Below are 17,438 nucleotides of genomic sequence, written 5' to 3' on the forward strand. Positions count from 1 at the left end.
ATATTCATCCTACAAATTCTTTTGCGACATATGGGACCTTCCAACTCTATAAAATACTCTTTCAATGAACCTTTGGAATTTCTTTATAACAATAACCTTCATAGAATTGCTAAGAACCAAAGTATAAAATATTCAGGTCCAGAAGGATGGCTATACCATGAGGTAAAACTACATCGCGCGCAATATTTGATAGTCATATTGCATCATGCGCAGCTACCTTAGGTCACCTAAGAAAAATCATCTCATGTTTTTTTATGTAAGATCGAAGTGCTCAAGGGTTTCATACTGGTTTATCTATTTGCTATAAACCTTTCCCACAAATTCTTGTGAACCCCTTTATAAAGATATATATATATATATATATCTTGTGAAAAACATATTGCATGTCCATTGCGCAAGATCCTTAAAATATGTCAAAAACCAAGCAATCAATTCTCTAGTATTTGGTCCAATATTGGCTTATATTCACCCTAAGTACCACCTTTGGTTTAATAATTAAACATCCTAACGTAATCAATGCTGGCTAAAGCACCATTTTAAAGTTTTTGGACAAAAGAATTGCCCGGTTAAAGCTGATTGGATAAGTTTTTCCAAAGTAATGCAGTCAAACATGTCACCTATGCTGACGAGACTAGTCCCGTCACTGATACTGACGGGTCTCGTGCCACGTCAGCACCACGTAGGCAGTCCAATTACCGTAAAGCTTCGGAAGGTCATAACTTGTGACTCGGGTATCCAAATCAGATGATTTTTTTATTTCACATAACTTTTCAAGATCTACGCAATGACACCTCATTTGATATATTTTATCTCCCACAAACATAGTCTAATAGATAAACACTCTTGTGATTGTGATACAATTGTTACAAATTTAAACTATGTTTGTGGGAGATAAAATATGTCAAATGAGGTATCATTGCGTAGATCTCGAAAAGTTATGTGAAATCAAAAAACAAATCATCTGATTTGGATATCCGAGTCACAAGTTATGGTCTTCGGAAGATTTACGGTAATTGGATTGCCTACGTGGCGCTGACGTGGCACGAGTCCCGTCAGTATCAGTGACAGGACTAGTCCCGTCAGCATAGGCGACATGTTTGACTGCATTACTTTGTAGAAACTTATCCAATCAGCTTTAACCGGACAATTCTTTTCTCCAAAAGCTTTAAAATGGTGTTTTTCCCAATCAATGCTTCTATATCTTGGAATAGTATAGCAATATGCTGACAAGCCCAATGTTTAAGGTCCCTAAAGGTGGCACTGAGAATAAATAGAACGATCATGCCATATGATTACATATCGCTAGATAAGAAAGCATGCTATATGACGGTGACATCGGTCAACTGATTTCATAGTTCTATGATAACTTTTTGGTGGCTCTTTCATCTCGCATACTGATTAAATATCGAGGTAATTTTCACTTTATATCGTATCAAACTTCATGTTTCTTCACAGAGCATATAGACGAACGCATATTCCAAATAATTTCAGGAACCATGCGATGGAAAAGTCAAAGAAATTATCTTTCAGCATCTATAGTGCTGAAAAGTGAGAGATCAAACACCCCTTTTGTCATTTATCCAACACAAAACTTGTCAAATATCGCAGTATGTGCTAGGAGTACCATAAAGGGATTTGTTTAAGTAAAGTCATTAACAACTTGGAGCTAACCATGTGAAGCGAGTTCAGCTCATGATCTTAACCCATAACTTATCAGTTGCATAACAACACAACTCAAGAAGGAAGAAAACTTTATTAGAAAGAATACTGAACTGAATGAATTTGTTTACAATGAGTACTGATATATTTATATCAGTTACTGTCAACAGAATTAACTAACTTCTAATCTATATCAACTAACTGCAAGGCTAACTATAATAACAGAATTAAATAACAAGTTAGTAACTAATAAGTTATTCCCAATATCCCCCCTCAAGTTGGGAGTGTGATATCAACCAATCCCAACTTGGAAATGTTTTCCCGAAAAGGAGTTGGATGCAGAGACTTCGTGAAGACATCAGCAAGCTGGGGTTGGGAAGTGATAGGAAGCAGTTTCAGAAGACCATTGTTGATCTTTTCTCTTGTGATATGACAATCAATGTCAATGTGTTTGCTACGCTCATGAAAGCTGGGATTATGAGCAAGGTAGACTGCGGATTGATTGTCTCAATAAACCGAAACTGGTTGAGGCAAAAGAATACCAAGATCTTGAAACAAATAAGCAAGCCATTGAATTTCACAAGTCAAATTAGCTAATGCACGATATTCTGCCTCAGATGAAGACCGAGAAACTGTGTTTTGTTTCTTGGAACGCCAGCTGATGAGTGATGATCCAAGGAGAATACACATACCAGTAACAGATTTCCTAGTATCTGGGCAACAAGCCCAATCACTGTCAGCAAATCCAGTTAAAGAAAGAGAATTTACTGTAGGAAAAAAAAGACCTTTACTAGGAGAAGCTTTGAGGTAACGAAGAACATGGCAAGCTGCAGTATAGTGATCTTGTGTAGAAAAAGCCATGAATTGGCTCAATTGTTGGACAGAGTGTGCAATATATGACCTTGTGGCGGTGAGGTACAATAATCTGCCCACTAATCGACGATAAGTAGGAGGATCAGAGTATGTGATGCCTTTATCTCGACTGAGCTTGTGAGATGGAGTTAATGGAGTGGAGACTGGTTTAGCTGCAAGTATACCAGAGTCAGCTATCAATTCAAGAGCATATTTCTGTTGGTTAAGAATCAGCCCATGTTTGGATCTAGCAACTTCCAAGCCAAGAAAATATCTGAGTTGTCCCAAGTATTTAATTCGAAATTGATTATGTAGAGATGACTTCACATGGTTGATTTCTGTCATGTCATTGCCAGTGAGAACAAGATCATCTACATAGATCAATAATGCAGTGAAAGTTGAGGAAGTCTTTTTGGTGAACAAGGAGTAATCAGCCATAGAATGGGAGTAGCCAAGCTGGCATAATGTGGAAGTCAATTTGGCATTTCACTGACGGCTAGCTTGTTTCAAGCCATAAAGAGATTTCTCCAATTTCCAGACCATGGAAGTAGAGGGACAATGAAGACCAGGGGGTAGTTGCATATATACCTCTTCATGAAGATCACCATGAAGAAGGGCATTATCAACATCAAGTTGTTCTAAATGCCAACCTTGAGTCATAGCTATAACAAGAAGTGTCCTTACTGTTGTCATTTTCACGACTGGAGAAAAAGTTTGGAAGTAGTCAATCCCTTCACATTGAGTGTACCCTTTAGCAACTAATCTTGCTTTGTAACGATCCACTGATCCATCAGGTTTCCTTTTGATATTGTACACCCATTTGCAGCCTATCGATTGTTTGTCAGGTGGAAGTTCAGTCAGCTTCCATGTATTGTTCTTTTTCAAGGCTTGAAGTTCAGCCGTCATGGCATCTTGCCAGCAAGGAATGGAAGCAGCTTGTTTGTAATTCTTTGGTTCAGTCGTGGTCAACAGGTTAGTGCAAAAGGTGGTATAAGTGTGAGAGCATTTGTCATAAGAAAGAAAATCTGATAGAGGATATGGGTTTACAGAAGATATACCTGATGATGTATTGTTGTCAGCTAAACTGGATAATCCACAATGAAATTCTGCTAAGTATTGAGGAGCAGATCTGGTTTGATCTGATCTGCGAATTGGTAAGGGATCATTTATAGTGGAGGGGTTAACTGTTGGAAGAATTGCAGATTTTAAAGGGATTGGTGCTTCAACAGATGGAATTAAGTTCTCATCACTGAAATTTAAGGTTACTGAAGGAAGAATCGAGTGTGTAGTATATTGCTCTGAAGGTGCATGTGCAAAAGGAAAATGGTCTTCAAAGAATTTAACATTTCTAGAGACAATTATTTCGTTTGTATGTAGATCAAGGGCAAGATACCCTTTTGTACCTTCTTTATATCCAAGGAAGACACATTTTCTGGCACGGGAATCAAATTTGGTGCGTTGTTGAGTTAAAGTGGAAGCAAAGCAAAGTGAGCCAAACACTTTTAAATGATTGAAATTAGGAGGAATGCCATATAAACATTCATATGGAGTTTTATTGTTTAAGGATGGAGTGGTTAATCTATTAATGATGTGGACAACATGAGTAACACAGTAACACCAATATGTTTTAGGAATGTGAGACTGAAATAGGAGGGCTCGAACAACATTTAATATGTGTTGGTGTTTGCGTTCCACAATACCATTTTGTTGGGGACATTCAACACAAGAGGTTTGATGTTGAATTCCTTTGGTTTTGAAGAAACCATTCATGGCAAACTCAATGCCATTATCTGTTTGAAATGTTTGAATTATTTTGTGAAACTGTGTTTGAACAAGGGCAGTGAAGTTACATATATGTTTTCGTGTTTCAGATTTTGTTTTCATTGGTATCATCCATGTGAAACGGGAATGATCATCCACTAGTGTAAGGAAATATCGATGTCCATGTATTGATGTGATGGTATATGGACCCCATATGTCAGCATGTATAATGGTGAAAGGATTGGAAGATTCAGTTACACTAGATGAGAAAGGCAATTTCTTTTGTTTGGAGAATTGACATATATCACAAGGATCAGAATCATTTGTACATGATATAGAAGGAAAAAATATAGACATATTGTGTAATACAGTTTTGGAACAATGGCCAAGCCGAAGATGCCATAACTTGGATGATTGAGAAGTATGAGTACAACAATACTTAGAAGAATCTTTACTGGAATTCATGATAAAGAGTCCATGTTCCTGTTTAGCTGAACCAATCATCTTCAAGGTATTGTTATGCAAAATGGAACATTTCAGTGAGTGAAAAACTACATGACAACATGAATCATGAGCTAATTTGGCAATGGATATGAGATTCACATGGAAATTGGCAACAAACAATACATTGTATAATGTGAGAAAAGAGGACAAATAAATGTTTCCTGTTTGAGTAGCAGTGACTTGATTCCCATCTGGTAGCTTGATGGATATAGGTTTAATATTTCGAAGGGAGGAAAACAAAGAACTTTGGTGACTGATATGATCAGTAGCACCAGTATCAAGGATCCATTGAAAAGAGAGATTACCTGGAGTCAAGGAACTTGAGTTAACCTGAACCAAATTGGAGCTGTGTGGAGATTCTTGTTGTGTGTCTTTGATCATGCCAATTAGATTGTGATACTGCTCTTTGGTAAGATGGAATTGATCACTGTTATCTGCTGCAGTGTTTGTTTCTTCTGGTGTGAAATTGAAGGAATCATATTCATCATGAGAGGCCATGTTGACCTTTCTTGGAAAACTGGTTTTATAACCAGGTGGGTAGCCATGCTTCTCAAAGCAAGTTTCAACTGTATGATTAAATCTTCCACAATAGGTGCATACCTTTCCAGAATTTGATCTACCTCGCCCATAATTGGAACGACCTCTACCTCTTTGTGAGACCCACGATTGAAGCTTTGGTCATTGCTGTACTTCTGTCCAGTACCAGCACGAGGGAAGTTGGGCTTTTCTTGTTCATGAGTGTTTAGAAAGACTTTAACATCAGCGTTAGTATCAGCGGATATCTGCCTTTCTTGTTGGACAATTAAAGAAAAGGCTTTGTTCACATTGGGTAGTGGATCCATGATCATCACTTGTGATCTAACATTAGAAAATTGCTCATTTAAACCCCTCAAGAATCGGATTACATGATCCTTTTCCCGATTGGTGCGAGCTTGTTTTTGCATCAAATTTCCACAAACACATGTTGGATTACAGTTGCACTTAGGAAGTGGTTGCATACCATCTAGTTCATCCCATATTGCTTTAAGTTTTGTAAAGTATTGAGAAACTGTGCACTCACCTTGGCACATTCGAAATAGTTCTTCTTGGAGATCAGCAATACGAAATGCATCTGATTGGGAGAATCTTTCTTGAAGATCTTTCCATACTTCAGAAGCTTGTTCAACACAAACAATTGACTGGACAATCGAATTTGCAATGGAATGATGAAGCCAAGAAAGTACCATGATGTTACATCGATCCCATGCAGCAAAATTGGGATCTGTTTCTTGAGGAATGACAATTGATTCATCGATAAAACCCAATTTGTTTTTCGATTTCAATGCCATTTTCATGGCTCTGCTCCAAGAATGATAGTTCTTTCCATCGAATATTGGTGATACAAGAACCAGGAATGGATTTTCATTGGGATGTAGGTAATGTGTATGAGAAGGATTTGTCAAATATTTTGGTAATTGACGTGAGTTCTGGGTTGCTGTATCCATGATTGAAATCTTGGATCTGGGTGAATAGAATCGAACAAGAAAAGAATGAAAAGAAAGGAAAAACAGCTATGAAATACAAGAACTCAAGAAGAGCTCTGATACCATATCAGTTGCATAACAACACAACTCAAGAAGGAAGAAAACTTTATTAGAAAGAATACTGAACTGAATGAATTTGTTTACAATGAGTACTTATATATTTATATCAGTTACTGTCAACAGAATTGACTAACTTCTAATCTATATCAACTAACTGCAAGGCTAACTATAATAACAGAATTAACTAACAAGTTAGTAACTAATAAGTTATTCCCAATATAACTAATCATAATAACTCTGCATCAATTTTCTTACAGCTTAGTGCTAACGCCGCTAGTTGTGATAATAAATGGATTAACTTTAGTAAGGTCCCACCACTTCGTTTGGAATATATGAGTTCCCACGTATATTTTGTATAGCATCATGCCAAAAGCGCCATCTTGGTTGATACTAATTCGATATGACACGTCCTTATAAAAATATTTTGCGCCATAGTAACCACCATCAATAGCGCCATCACTGATGAGATATTTTTAGTCCAGTACAATATTTCTGGTGGAAATTTCTAGAAAGTTTTTCCATAGTGCCAAACAGGGTAACGCCAATGTTTGATTGTATCATGCTAAAAAACACCTATAGGAGCGGACCTGAATATGATTCTCAATATTATCATATATACTTATATATACTTTGCAAATTGCTCCTTTGCTTCATCATTCTTATCAAGCTCCCTAAGGGTCTACGTAAAATCTTCGATGCACTTGTGACCAAAGCAATCCTTCAATCATGGATTTTTGGTAGCGCCTATTAATCCATTCTTCTTCTTCAATCTTCGTAAGTTTATGTATATGTATATAGCATCTCGCTCCATATACATTTCTTCCCAAGTTTATATATATCAATATATAACTAACGGTGCAACCTATATATCAATATATAACTAACGGTGCAAACTATATATATATATATATATATATATATATATATATATATATCAAGCTCCTTACATATCTTCCCACAGACGGCGGCGCCAATAATCAGAACCGGTTTTACAACTGAGCCGATCATGTGATCTTCCTCTACACAAATGTCCTGGAACCGTCTTGGGCCAGAGGATCTTGCAGTTGGAGCAGCTTTAACCCATGACTCTTCAATGGAACGAGATGGGGGGTGTACCTGCAAGACACTCCGACGCTCAAGTCAGTCATGGTTCAAGCAGGTTTCAATTATGTAGGAGAAGATGAGTACCTTAGTGTTGATACATATGTATTTAGTGATCAAGTTTGCCTGGTGATACATATGTATTTATAGTAGAGAAATGAGCAGCCTGGTGATTTTACTTAGTGATCAAGTTTGCTTTGTCTTGGAAGCAAAGTAATATGGCTGCCTTGTTTAATGTTGAGGAGTTTGCTGTCATAAGACCATTAATATTAAGGAGCTTGCTGGCTGTCATGAACTTGCTGTTATATAGGCGTCTTTGCTGTCATAAATATTGTGCAGCTTGATGAGGTGGGTTTTGCAGCCTTTATTGACTATGAGCTTTCTTAGTAGTAAAGACTTTTAGTTTGGGCCTTGTATTTTGATAATATATATTCAGATCAGAAGCCCCTCAACTTGCTGCTTATGCCGAGAGCATGAGGAGTGAGATGTTTAAATTTGTGAGACGACATATCTGTTTATCAACCTGGAAAATTCATTGCGCTTGTTCCTTTATCTGGAACTATGGTCTGTACTTTGTATGGGTGCTTTGAGAGCTTCATATTTGTATTCTGCATTTAGACAGTTCATAATTCCTAATACATATATTTTACATACCTTTCTGTTTTGCATGCTCTGTGGTTCGATGTCGCTTAGTTTGTACTTGATGTTGCCAGAATTATCGCGCTTTGGAGAAACCAGTAGTGGGTTTAGTGAATTGATTTTGAGCAACATGGATCTCCTTTCTCTAGACGACGTCGTTCCACCTCCAACGTGGCAGTCAGCATGTCCATTAACGTTACACATCAGCACTGTCGGTGACACCGTCAGTTTTGAATTAACAGAAGGACTAGCGTGGGACATGTTCGTCTTTGTTGGGGACTTTTCAGCTAGTTTATTTTTGTTAGGAACTAAAATGGATACCGAGTATTTTGTCAGGGACCAATTTGAGTATTTACTCTTGACTTAAAATTCAGGATTTTCACTAAACAAACCATCTAACCCATAATTTAATTATCTCAAATAGGTCAACCTTTCGACTGAATCCATGTCAGAAAAATTATTTTTATTAAGAGTTCGATAGTGTTCGAATTGGACACCTTAAGTTTTGATCAACCGGCCTAAATTGTTGGTTTAGATATGATGAATGGTTAAATGGCCTCCAACCTGCTACATTCGATTGAGCGCTCATATGAATGTAATATTTAAGTTAGAAGTTGGAGTTCAAAACTTGCACATATCAAACAATTGAACTGATTAACTGAGTATGAAACTAGCAAGCAAGTGATTTCTTTATCTCCTTAATGAAAGTGTTGCCAGCAAGGAATAATTAAAGGCTACTGGTTCCTCCAGACAAGTGCAGCAATCATATATCATGGTGGGTGAAGGGTTGATTCCACGATAGTGAAAATCTCTTCGACTTTCTCATCCTATTGAGGTTATAGGGGCCAAAAAGCAATAGATTAAACTTGAGTCCTTTAAAATAAAAAACAGGTTTTTTTTATGTAAAATATTGAGATTATTGTTTCTTATATAATAGAAGATAATTTTATCATATACGCATATATAAAAATGCGTGGGACCCATGTGAACAGAAGAGAGAAAATAAAATCTCCCACACTTTTATGTGTATAGGAGATAAAATTTTATCTCCTATAACATGAAAAATATTAATTCTAAAATATTTTGAACATTTGAATTTAGCTGCTACTAACTTGTCATAAATTGATTTTCAAAATCATCGTCCATGCTTCAGCTCTTCTTGGAGCACGAAATTATTATTTCATTGAATAATTTTTATTTTATTTTTTGGTAAAAAAAACCGAATGATTAATACTGTTCTTATAATTCTAAATGCTTAATTCTTATTTTATTTTTTTCTATTTTTGGTTTCGACGGTTATTAGGTTCTTTATCAAAATGTAACTCAATCCCTAATGATATTGTTTATTGATCATCAGGCTATCAAAGAAAACTATAAAATGATTAAATAATATGTTACGTAATGGTTAAAAATTAGTAGGTAACTTACTAACAAAATAAACCAATTCTACTAAAAATATGATAATCATATTAATTCCATGTTAGCAGCTCAATTAGTAAAGAAAAGAAAATCAGAGAACAAAATCATTAAATACGTGGATCAATTGGTAAGTAGTTGTTCTATCATAATTAGTATTCTCGAGTTTAAATTTTTGGGATTACAGTTGTGTTAAAATTTTGTGTTAAAATTTAGTAAGAAAATTTTTGTTATTTATATGATCCTACCCAGCTCAAATTGATCTAATCAAATAATCAATAAACAGATGGATAATAATAATAATAATAAAAACAAAAAAAAACAAAGAACAAAAGCAACCAGTTCAATTCTCACAAATACTCCATTATCTTAATTTTTCTTTTTCTATCCAATATCTCCTATTTTAGGAGAATAATTTTTGTGGTCTCCGACACCATAAACTCAGTAGTCCGAATCAATCAAAATCAGAAGAAAAAAAGAAAAGAAAAAATAAAATAAAATAATCCACATGTCGTCCTCAGAATAGAAGGGAGCACTAAAACATTTTCCCTGCCTTGGGCCCTATTAGGAATCTTGTTATGGACCCTTCTGTTGAGCCTACATTCTTAGGTCTTACCCAATCTCCCGTGTTTGACTGATATAATTATATAAATATCACTTAAAGTAATTAGAAACGCAATAAAATAATAATAATAATAATAATAGAGATGAATGTTAAAAGAATATAGTAATAAAATTGTTAGATTATATACAACTCTTTGCAAAAAAGTAAAAAAAAAAAACAAATAGTAAAAGAATGTGAAAATAATAAACAAGATCACATGTCTTGAAAACGAAATATCACCTCAAAGCAAAATACTACTTTGGTTGGTTGGAGCATTGACAAAAAAGCACGCCATGTCTATTATATTCGACCTTCGTTGAAAACGTGATTGATGGTTGCACCATACCATATGGCAAGTAGATTTTTCTTGTACCTAGCTATCTTTTCGTCATGACTTTGAATTGTTTTCAATTCTTTGGTACCACCAAAATTATCAACTTTTCATGCGTGACTTTATGTTAAAAATAGGCAAAGTGTAAGTGCGGAGGGTCACGACTTCAATTAGAACCACTCAAAACTCTTAAAGGACAACCACTTGTTAATAATCCATTATTATCTTTGATTTTTTTTCTGTTTCCACGTGAATGTTGTGTATGATGCTTGTGAAACCTGTCATTTGAGACACTCGTGTCTGCCATTAGTTGACGTGTAATGCCATTTATCATTCTGTTTATATCTAAGGTTCTTCTTTTATTTTTTATAATTATTTTTCAAGATTTTATTAATCATAGTTGTTTTTATTTTTTTTATTTTTTTTATCTTTGTCGCTAGACTACTTCTTTTTGTTGTTTCTTTAAATTAAAGGTGTTTAGTTGCGACCAAACAATTACACACAAAATTGCAAAACACATAGAAAGGAAGAAAGAATGAAGACACAAATTTATCTAATATGAGCTATGTACAACAATATTTCACTATATTCTCTGTATCCTGATATTTTCTGCATCAGGCCAATAAGAATTATCATCTAAATGTTAAATATAAATCATATCTAATATGTTTTTATTTAATGAAAGTTAAAACACATTAATGTTTTTTAATATGAATAAATTAAATTAAAAATTTATATTAATTTTCATTCTTTGTAACGAATGAAAAAAACATCCTCTTTATACAAAATATAAGAGTAAAACTATATACAATTAATGCTTAAACCGCAAATTGGATAGTTTTGTGCACCAGAATTTCAAATTTATTCTTTGTATCAAGTCTCGATGTAGAAGGGAATCACTTTAGTGCAACCTCTTTATGGACGAGGGAGGAACAAAACTTTGGTGGAATGAGAAAACCCAAGTGAGTACTCCCTTTTTTCACATTTGAAATTTCTTTCAATTTGGTGAGAATTTTATTTTATTTTTTTCAAAAATGTTAAATTTTTTCCAAATGTAAAACAATAAAATACCCAATGTTCCACCAAAGTTTTGTTCGAGAAAGCACAACACATGAAAACCAGGGTAAGAGATGGTATAGTATGAGTTGAATGAAAAATTAATGATGTAATAAATGTATCAGAAAAGAAAGTAAAAACTATAAACTAAAATATAAATATCTAAATTTGCTTTTAATTACCACAATGTAACAAATTGTCAGATATAGTTACAAAAGTGGTCTGCTAATGCTATATTGTTGGAAGCTAAAATCCAACCAACTTTAGAGTAATAAGGTAAAGCCCTACATCAAAAAATAATTAAGGTAAAGCCCTACCTATGTAGTGAACGTAGTTTGATGCTTAAGAATCTCAGCACAAGTTTTGATCAAGTAAGAATAAAATCATAAGTTTACAACATTAATTAAGTTACAACAAAATATTTCTCCCTCTGAAGTAGTCTCCTATAAGAAAGGGTTACTACTATCCTTGCTTGGCTGAAAGCGTATTAGTACCAGTACTTGCATAGATGTTAGAAATCATTGTATTCTGCATTGCAACATCCTCAGACTTCTTGTTGAGGTTATATGGTGCTGAATTCATCACCCTGCATGAACAGAAACGCCTCAGACATACTTTTTCATCCAATCTTGATGAAGATGTGTAAAACTAGATATCTTAAACACAAAGCAGAATCTAATGCTACTTTTGTCAAAGGCATGAGTTGCAATCAAGAAAACCTCAAAATCTTCAAGTCTCTTCAATATCTCAACTTATGTGTGAAAGTTTTAGAGAAATAATAATCATTCTGCTTGTTAGCAAACAGAAACCATGTTCAGAACTAACCTTTCCTTGCGCTTCTCCAAAAATCGAGCCAAGGATGCTTTTCGAGCCTGCGGCACAGCTGCATAAAACACTAAATCTCAGTCTCATGTAGAAAATCTTCTGGTTGTTAAAATCATTAAATACAAGCACTTGCAACCCTTATTCACTATAATTTTCAGACAAATATCCCCAAATAAAAGAATGTGAAGAACTAAAGAAACATCAAGTAGCTAGAAATAGAAACTATTTGCCACCATTACCTGATGTTAACATGGTGGTTGCATTAACTACTTTTGGAGTCTCCACTTTGCTAACAGAGTTGATGGGACCTCCAGATGTTTTAGCTGCAAGAAATTCTTCATTGCAACTTGAGCCACTCCCTGATTGGGCACCAGTATGTGAAGAAACAGATAAAGGACTTGAAAGACCAGAGCAGGGTGGAACATTTATGGGTTGACTCACAGGCATACTATCACCTGCTGCCAACTTCGTGCCGAGTGCCTGAACTTTGGACTGTGCCATGTTAGAACCTGCAGATAAGCCATTCCCAGCCAACAACATGATAGCTTGTGCCTGAAGAAAGATGGTCGAATTTAAGCTTAATCATGACGTGTATGCTCCTCTTTTTCCTTATTCATTTATTAATTTATTATGGATGCGATGAAATATGATAAAAAGAGAAAGATACCTTCTCAGGAGTTATATCATGGAAGACATTTACAGTTCCCGCATAGAAGATGGTAAGTTGAGGAGCAGGTGCAGATGGTTTCACACTGTTACTTCAAAATAATATAAATTAGAGACAAACAAGTTTGTTCACTGCACTCAAGTAATTCTCTAAATAAAAGTTAAAGCATAAACTTAAATTACCATGATTCAGTTGTTCCAGCAACAGCACCGACGATGGGAAGAACTGAATGAGGCGCTGTAACAGGTATTCCCCCAAGCAATGGTTGCTTCACATTAGCACCGTTCATATTCTGGCCAACAGTAACAAAATGATTCTTTAGGAATGGATGTCCCAGGGAAACTGAAATTGCTTGATTGGAAACCGAAACCATCTTCACATCATGAGGACGATTCACATAATTCACATCATGTTGTACAGGATATGGAGTCAGGGAAAAATGAATGCCACCTTGTCCGTCATGATTGAAAGATTTCTAAATAGTAAGAACAAACAATCAATGGAAGGGGAAAAGACCAGGGGATGAAACCAATTTATAAAAGGGATGTTGGAACAACAAACATGAGATGTTGCAAAATATCCTAACGCTAGGTTCAAATGCAAAGGTTGAGTTCATATTCCAGAAAGAAAGACTAGTATAAATAACTAAATATCATAAGCAGAACTAGATTCTATACAAAAGGTTGTCCTCTTAAACCACAGATTGGACTGAAAATTAAAATACCAATCTGAACACACAGGAGGAAAAATCATCTTATCAGTCAAGTGTGAATATGTTTAATCACTTCACTTTAATGAATCTAAAGTCTAATAAACTGAATTTTGTGCTAACTGGACAATTTTGAACAAATGCACAAAAACTGAGAGAAAAGGGTATTATCAAACCTGTAGTTCACCCGCAGCACGTTTATGAATAGAGTCAAACTTGTCTAGACTTGGGATGGCAAACAAACCAGCAGATGTGATGGAATCAGACCCCATCATTTTAGTCTTATCATCTTGAGAAACATTGAAAGACATCAAATGCGGATGAGCAGAGACTTTGTTCAAGAAGGGCCATTTTACCACTGAACCTTTTGTGAAACCTACACAAACCCACAAAGGAACCATCAATACAAGCTAGAACAACTTCATATTCATACTTCAGTTAATAGCCCATTAAACCTTAAGGGTCAGTTCGCCGGTACACCAACCCCCACCCTTAAATATAGGGATGAAAAAATTCAGAGACGAATTTGATATGCAAATTTTCATATAAATTCATCCCTGAAATTTTCATCCCCAGTTTAAAGGGCATACCAAATTGAGAACAAAGTATTAAAAAGAAAGGAAGAGGAAAAGGGAGGGGGAGATTATAAGGTTTTTAACTTGGCATCAATCTATGTATCTGTGTTCAGAAGCATCACTGTGGGTATTGCAATACCCAAATCAACAAAAACTGGATATTATTTTTCCCAAATCACAAATTTCATACACACACACACAAACACAAACACACGTATAAAACTTTAAATATCCAAACAAGGGTCACAACTTGTCTAGTTTCACTAGTGACATCTATCACACATGAACCACCTAATAAATAGCCTGCAGCGGAAGTAAAGTTGTACCACTCATAGAAACAAAATTATATACAGGATAACCATATTAACCAAGCAAATCTAATAAACTGGTTCAAATATTTAATTTTCTACCTCAACCCAACCTGCCATGCAATCTAAACAGAAAGAATTGGAGCCCAAAACAGAAAGCAAGAAAAAAAAAAAAGAGCTAAATAGCTCAAAGCACTCAAAATATGCAAAGTAGCATTCAAGTGGAGAATCATACAAAAAAAGTACAACAGTAGAATGAGGAGGAAAACATGCCTGTGTCTTTGCACCCATCAATATCATTGTTCATCTCCTCCTTCACCCCAGATAATGATTCTTTTGAGCTAAGACCCATGAAATCTCTCTCCATTTCAGACCAAAAACAGAAGAAAACCCACAAACCAATCAAAACCCACCTCAAATTCCCACCCAAGAATCGTTTTCCTTCACAAACAAAATAGAAGCAGCCCTTCTCCCTTCCTCCCAATAAGCAAAGACAAGAACACCATATAATAATAAGAATAATAATAATACTAATAAAGTTTGGTCCAAGTGCAGAACAATAAAGAAAGCATAGAAAGGAAGATTATCTAATGGGGTATTATTTCTATGTCACATGAGGTTCATGATATCTTGACCATTAAGATTTTTTCTTAAAAAAATCAAAAAGAAACCATGATGAATTATCAAAGATTGTTTGTTGTTGAGTTACCGGTAGAGTGACCGGATGGTCCGGTAAAGGACCACGTGCGCGGCGGTCACACTCTACCATACTGGTCCCCACTTGTCGTCGGTGTCTGACAGCGATATTTAGTACTGCCACCCATGTGAAAATTATGCACGTGTGTACGACACGTGACGACTTTGGCTCGTGATATTTATTATAAGGGGACCTAGAGAGAGGACGGAGAAAAAGGGATCATGTTGGGATTTGGGAAAAAATGAAATTTTTAAAAATAGTTTTATTTCTTATAAGAGTAAATTTCTCTTTTTGTCTTTGGCAATTTTTACGAGGCACATTTTAGTCCCGAACAATAAAAAAAGCTCATTGTAGTAATATTTGAAAAAAAAGGCAACGTTTGTCCTTCCGTTAGTTAGCATCTGACGGCCCAACTAACGGAGCACATGTGGACCTTTACTTTGCTGAGTCACCGTTAAATATGTCAGCGTGAAATTAATACGACGTCGTTTTATGTCTTCTTGGAGTTTTGGACAGCTGACCCTAGCATCGAAGGCCCTATTTGGTCCCTGACAAATTTATCGAGGCCCTATTTGATCCCTGACAAATGTATCGAGGCCCTATTTAATCCTTAACACCACAAACCTTTCTCTATATGTTTTATTTATTTAATTGATTTCATTTTTCCATTGCTCATAATATGGAAATGTAGAATCCCTAAAAGGTTCTTTGCTAGTTAGGTGGTGCAGCACTCATCCTCAATCCAAGGACTCTGTTTGGGTCTCCCAACATTCCTGAGGGCTTTCCAAACAACACTGTTACACATGAACCCAACACCAAAAGCTATCTGACAAACCCTATCACCCCTCTTGATCCTTGAGTTGAACTCAAGGTATGCCAGTTCATACCATATGCTGCTGTTAGATGTGTTGCCAAATCTTTCCAATGTCTTCCTTGATGCTTCCATGTACTCCTCTGTGAGCTCCAAATTCTTCTGAATCTCATCCAACACTTTCTTACTTGTTGCCAGAATGCATACATGCTCAAAAGCCAGCTTGTAATTCGGAATGTATGGTTTTGTTTTCTTTTTCTTGAAGAGCAAATTGGTGAAGAAGTGAAGTTGTTCTGAAACTGGTAGGACTAGTGGACCTAATGTGGTAATATTGGCCTTTGATGCATGGCCTCCAACCTGACATCTTTGCTTACAGAAAGTCCCTTCCTCCCTTCACTATCTTCCCTTTGGTTTATTATCATTGATGAGAGTGATGGGGTGGTGTTTAATATTCCCTTGGTTTTACTTTTGTGACAGCAAGAAGGTCTTTAATTGCCCCAAACATCACCATGGATACCTCTTGTCCTTAATCGTCCCATTCAATGCATGCAAAAAATTGAATATATATACATAAATAGGCTTACATTTCCTTAAACATATTGGTAAAGAATTATACAATCTCAAATAATGAAGACTTAAATCTCATCCACACTTAAATATGTGAAGAGTGATAAATAGTTAACAAAAGAGTGTTGTTTACCTTGTATACATCTGAAGGAAAAAAAACATGAAAAATCAAGCAAATAGGTAGACCGGGGTGTAGATTCAATATAAAAATATAGCATTAAGCACAAAAGTGCTGATATAAATAGAGCCTCAGTGAGGTCATGTTTGTCATAGAGATCTTTCCAAGTGAACTTTTCAATATGAGCAATCAAGGTTGCAAGAAGAGGTGGTGCCAGCAACAAATACAAACGATGGCTAATGAGGTAGCCGTAACTGAATTTCACATATTTTAGATTAACTGAACTAAGGAAATCTGGCGATTTAGGCCGTAATTTAACTGAGAAATTAAGAGTGCCTGAATTTGGGTCAGAGTTCTCAACACCCCTTTGCAGAATCTTTGTGGAAAATTGCTCATTTTCTTTTGACATGGGGGAAAATTCACTTGCAGAAAACTATGTTGATTGAAGAAAGAGTTGGGGAAAAAGACATTTAATGCAGCTTGAGGTGCATGCAGATAGAGAAAGGTTTGTGGTGTTGAGGACCAAATAGGGCCTCGATAAATTTGTCAGGGACCAAATAGGGCCTTCGATGCTAGAGTCAGCTGTCCAAAACTCCAAGAAGACATAAAACGACGTCGTATTACTTCCACGCTGGCATACTTAACGGTGACTCAG

General features: G+C 35.7%; 2 protein-coding genes and 1 pseudogene across 5 annotated transcripts; all 3 read right to left on the reverse strand.

Moving 5' to 3' along the window:
• Window positions 1–2,166: 2,166 nt before the first annotated feature.
• LOC133294781 (uncharacterized mitochondrial protein AtMg00810-like) lies at window positions 2,167–2,949 on the reverse strand. Its single transcript, XM_061493535.1, has one exon. It carries the CDS (start codon window positions 2,947–2,949, stop codon window positions 2,167–2,169), a length of 783 nt encoding a protein of 260 aa, XP_061349519.1.
• Window positions 2,950–11,673: 8,724 nt separating this feature from the next.
• On the reverse strand, window positions 11,674–15,218 carry LOC133294747 (protein TIFY 6B-like). Of its 4 annotated transcripts, none has more exons than XM_061493517.1 (7): window positions 14,864–15,218; window positions 13,884–14,083; window positions 13,181–13,290; window positions 12,999–13,083; window positions 12,571–12,883; window positions 12,332–12,389; window positions 11,674–12,092 (listed from the first exon to the last, which is right to left on the reverse strand). In XM_061493517.1, the coding sequence occupies exons 1-7, from the start codon at window positions 14,955–14,957 to the stop codon at window positions 11,969–11,971; spliced, it is 984 nt and encodes a 327-aa protein (XP_061349501.1). In that variant the 5' UTR covers window positions 14,958–15,218; the 3' UTR covers window positions 11,674–11,968. The 4 variants fall into 4 exon arrangements, with proteins under 4 accessions (XP_061349501.1, XP_061349493.1, XP_061349486.1 ...); XM_061493509.1 differs by having other exon boundaries at window positions 12,999–13,089; XM_061493502.1 differs by having other exon boundaries at window positions 13,181–13,473.
• Window positions 15,219–16,002: 784 nt separating this feature from the next.
• Window positions 16,003–17,192, reverse strand: LOC133294801 (3-ketoacyl-CoA synthase 10-like; annotated as a pseudogene).
• Window positions 17,193–17,438: the final 246 nt, after the last annotated feature.

Source organism: Gastrolobium bilobum, unplaced genomic scaffold (assembly GCF_033153095.1).
Source record: "Gastrolobium bilobum isolate Gb01-03AN ecotype WA unplaced genomic scaffold, APGP_CSIRO_Gbil_v1 utg41735, whole genome shotgun sequence".
Classification (NCBI taxonomy): domain Eukaryota; kingdom Viridiplantae; phylum Streptophyta; class Magnoliopsida; order Fabales; family Fabaceae; genus Gastrolobium; species Gastrolobium bilobum.

Bases quoted from the DNA above. Each gene is read 5' to 3' on its own strand.
- LOC133294781 (XM_061493535.1), bottom strand. From the start codon at position 2,949: ATGGCTGATTACTCCTTGTTCACCAAAAAGACTTCCTCAACTTTCACT.
- LOC133294747 (XM_061493493.1), bottom strand. From the start codon at position 14,957: ATGGAGAGAGATTTCATGGGTCTTAGCTCAAAAGAATCATTATCTGGG. The intron at 12,390-12,570 runs GTAATGGTGGCA...TGTTTTATGCAG, and splicing joins AACCACCATGTTAACATCAG to CTGTGCCGCAGGCTCGAAAA. The intron at 12,093-12,331 runs GTTAGTTCTGAA...CTGTTCATGCAG, and splicing joins TTGGAGAAGCGCAAGGAAAG to GGTGATGAATTCAGCACCAT.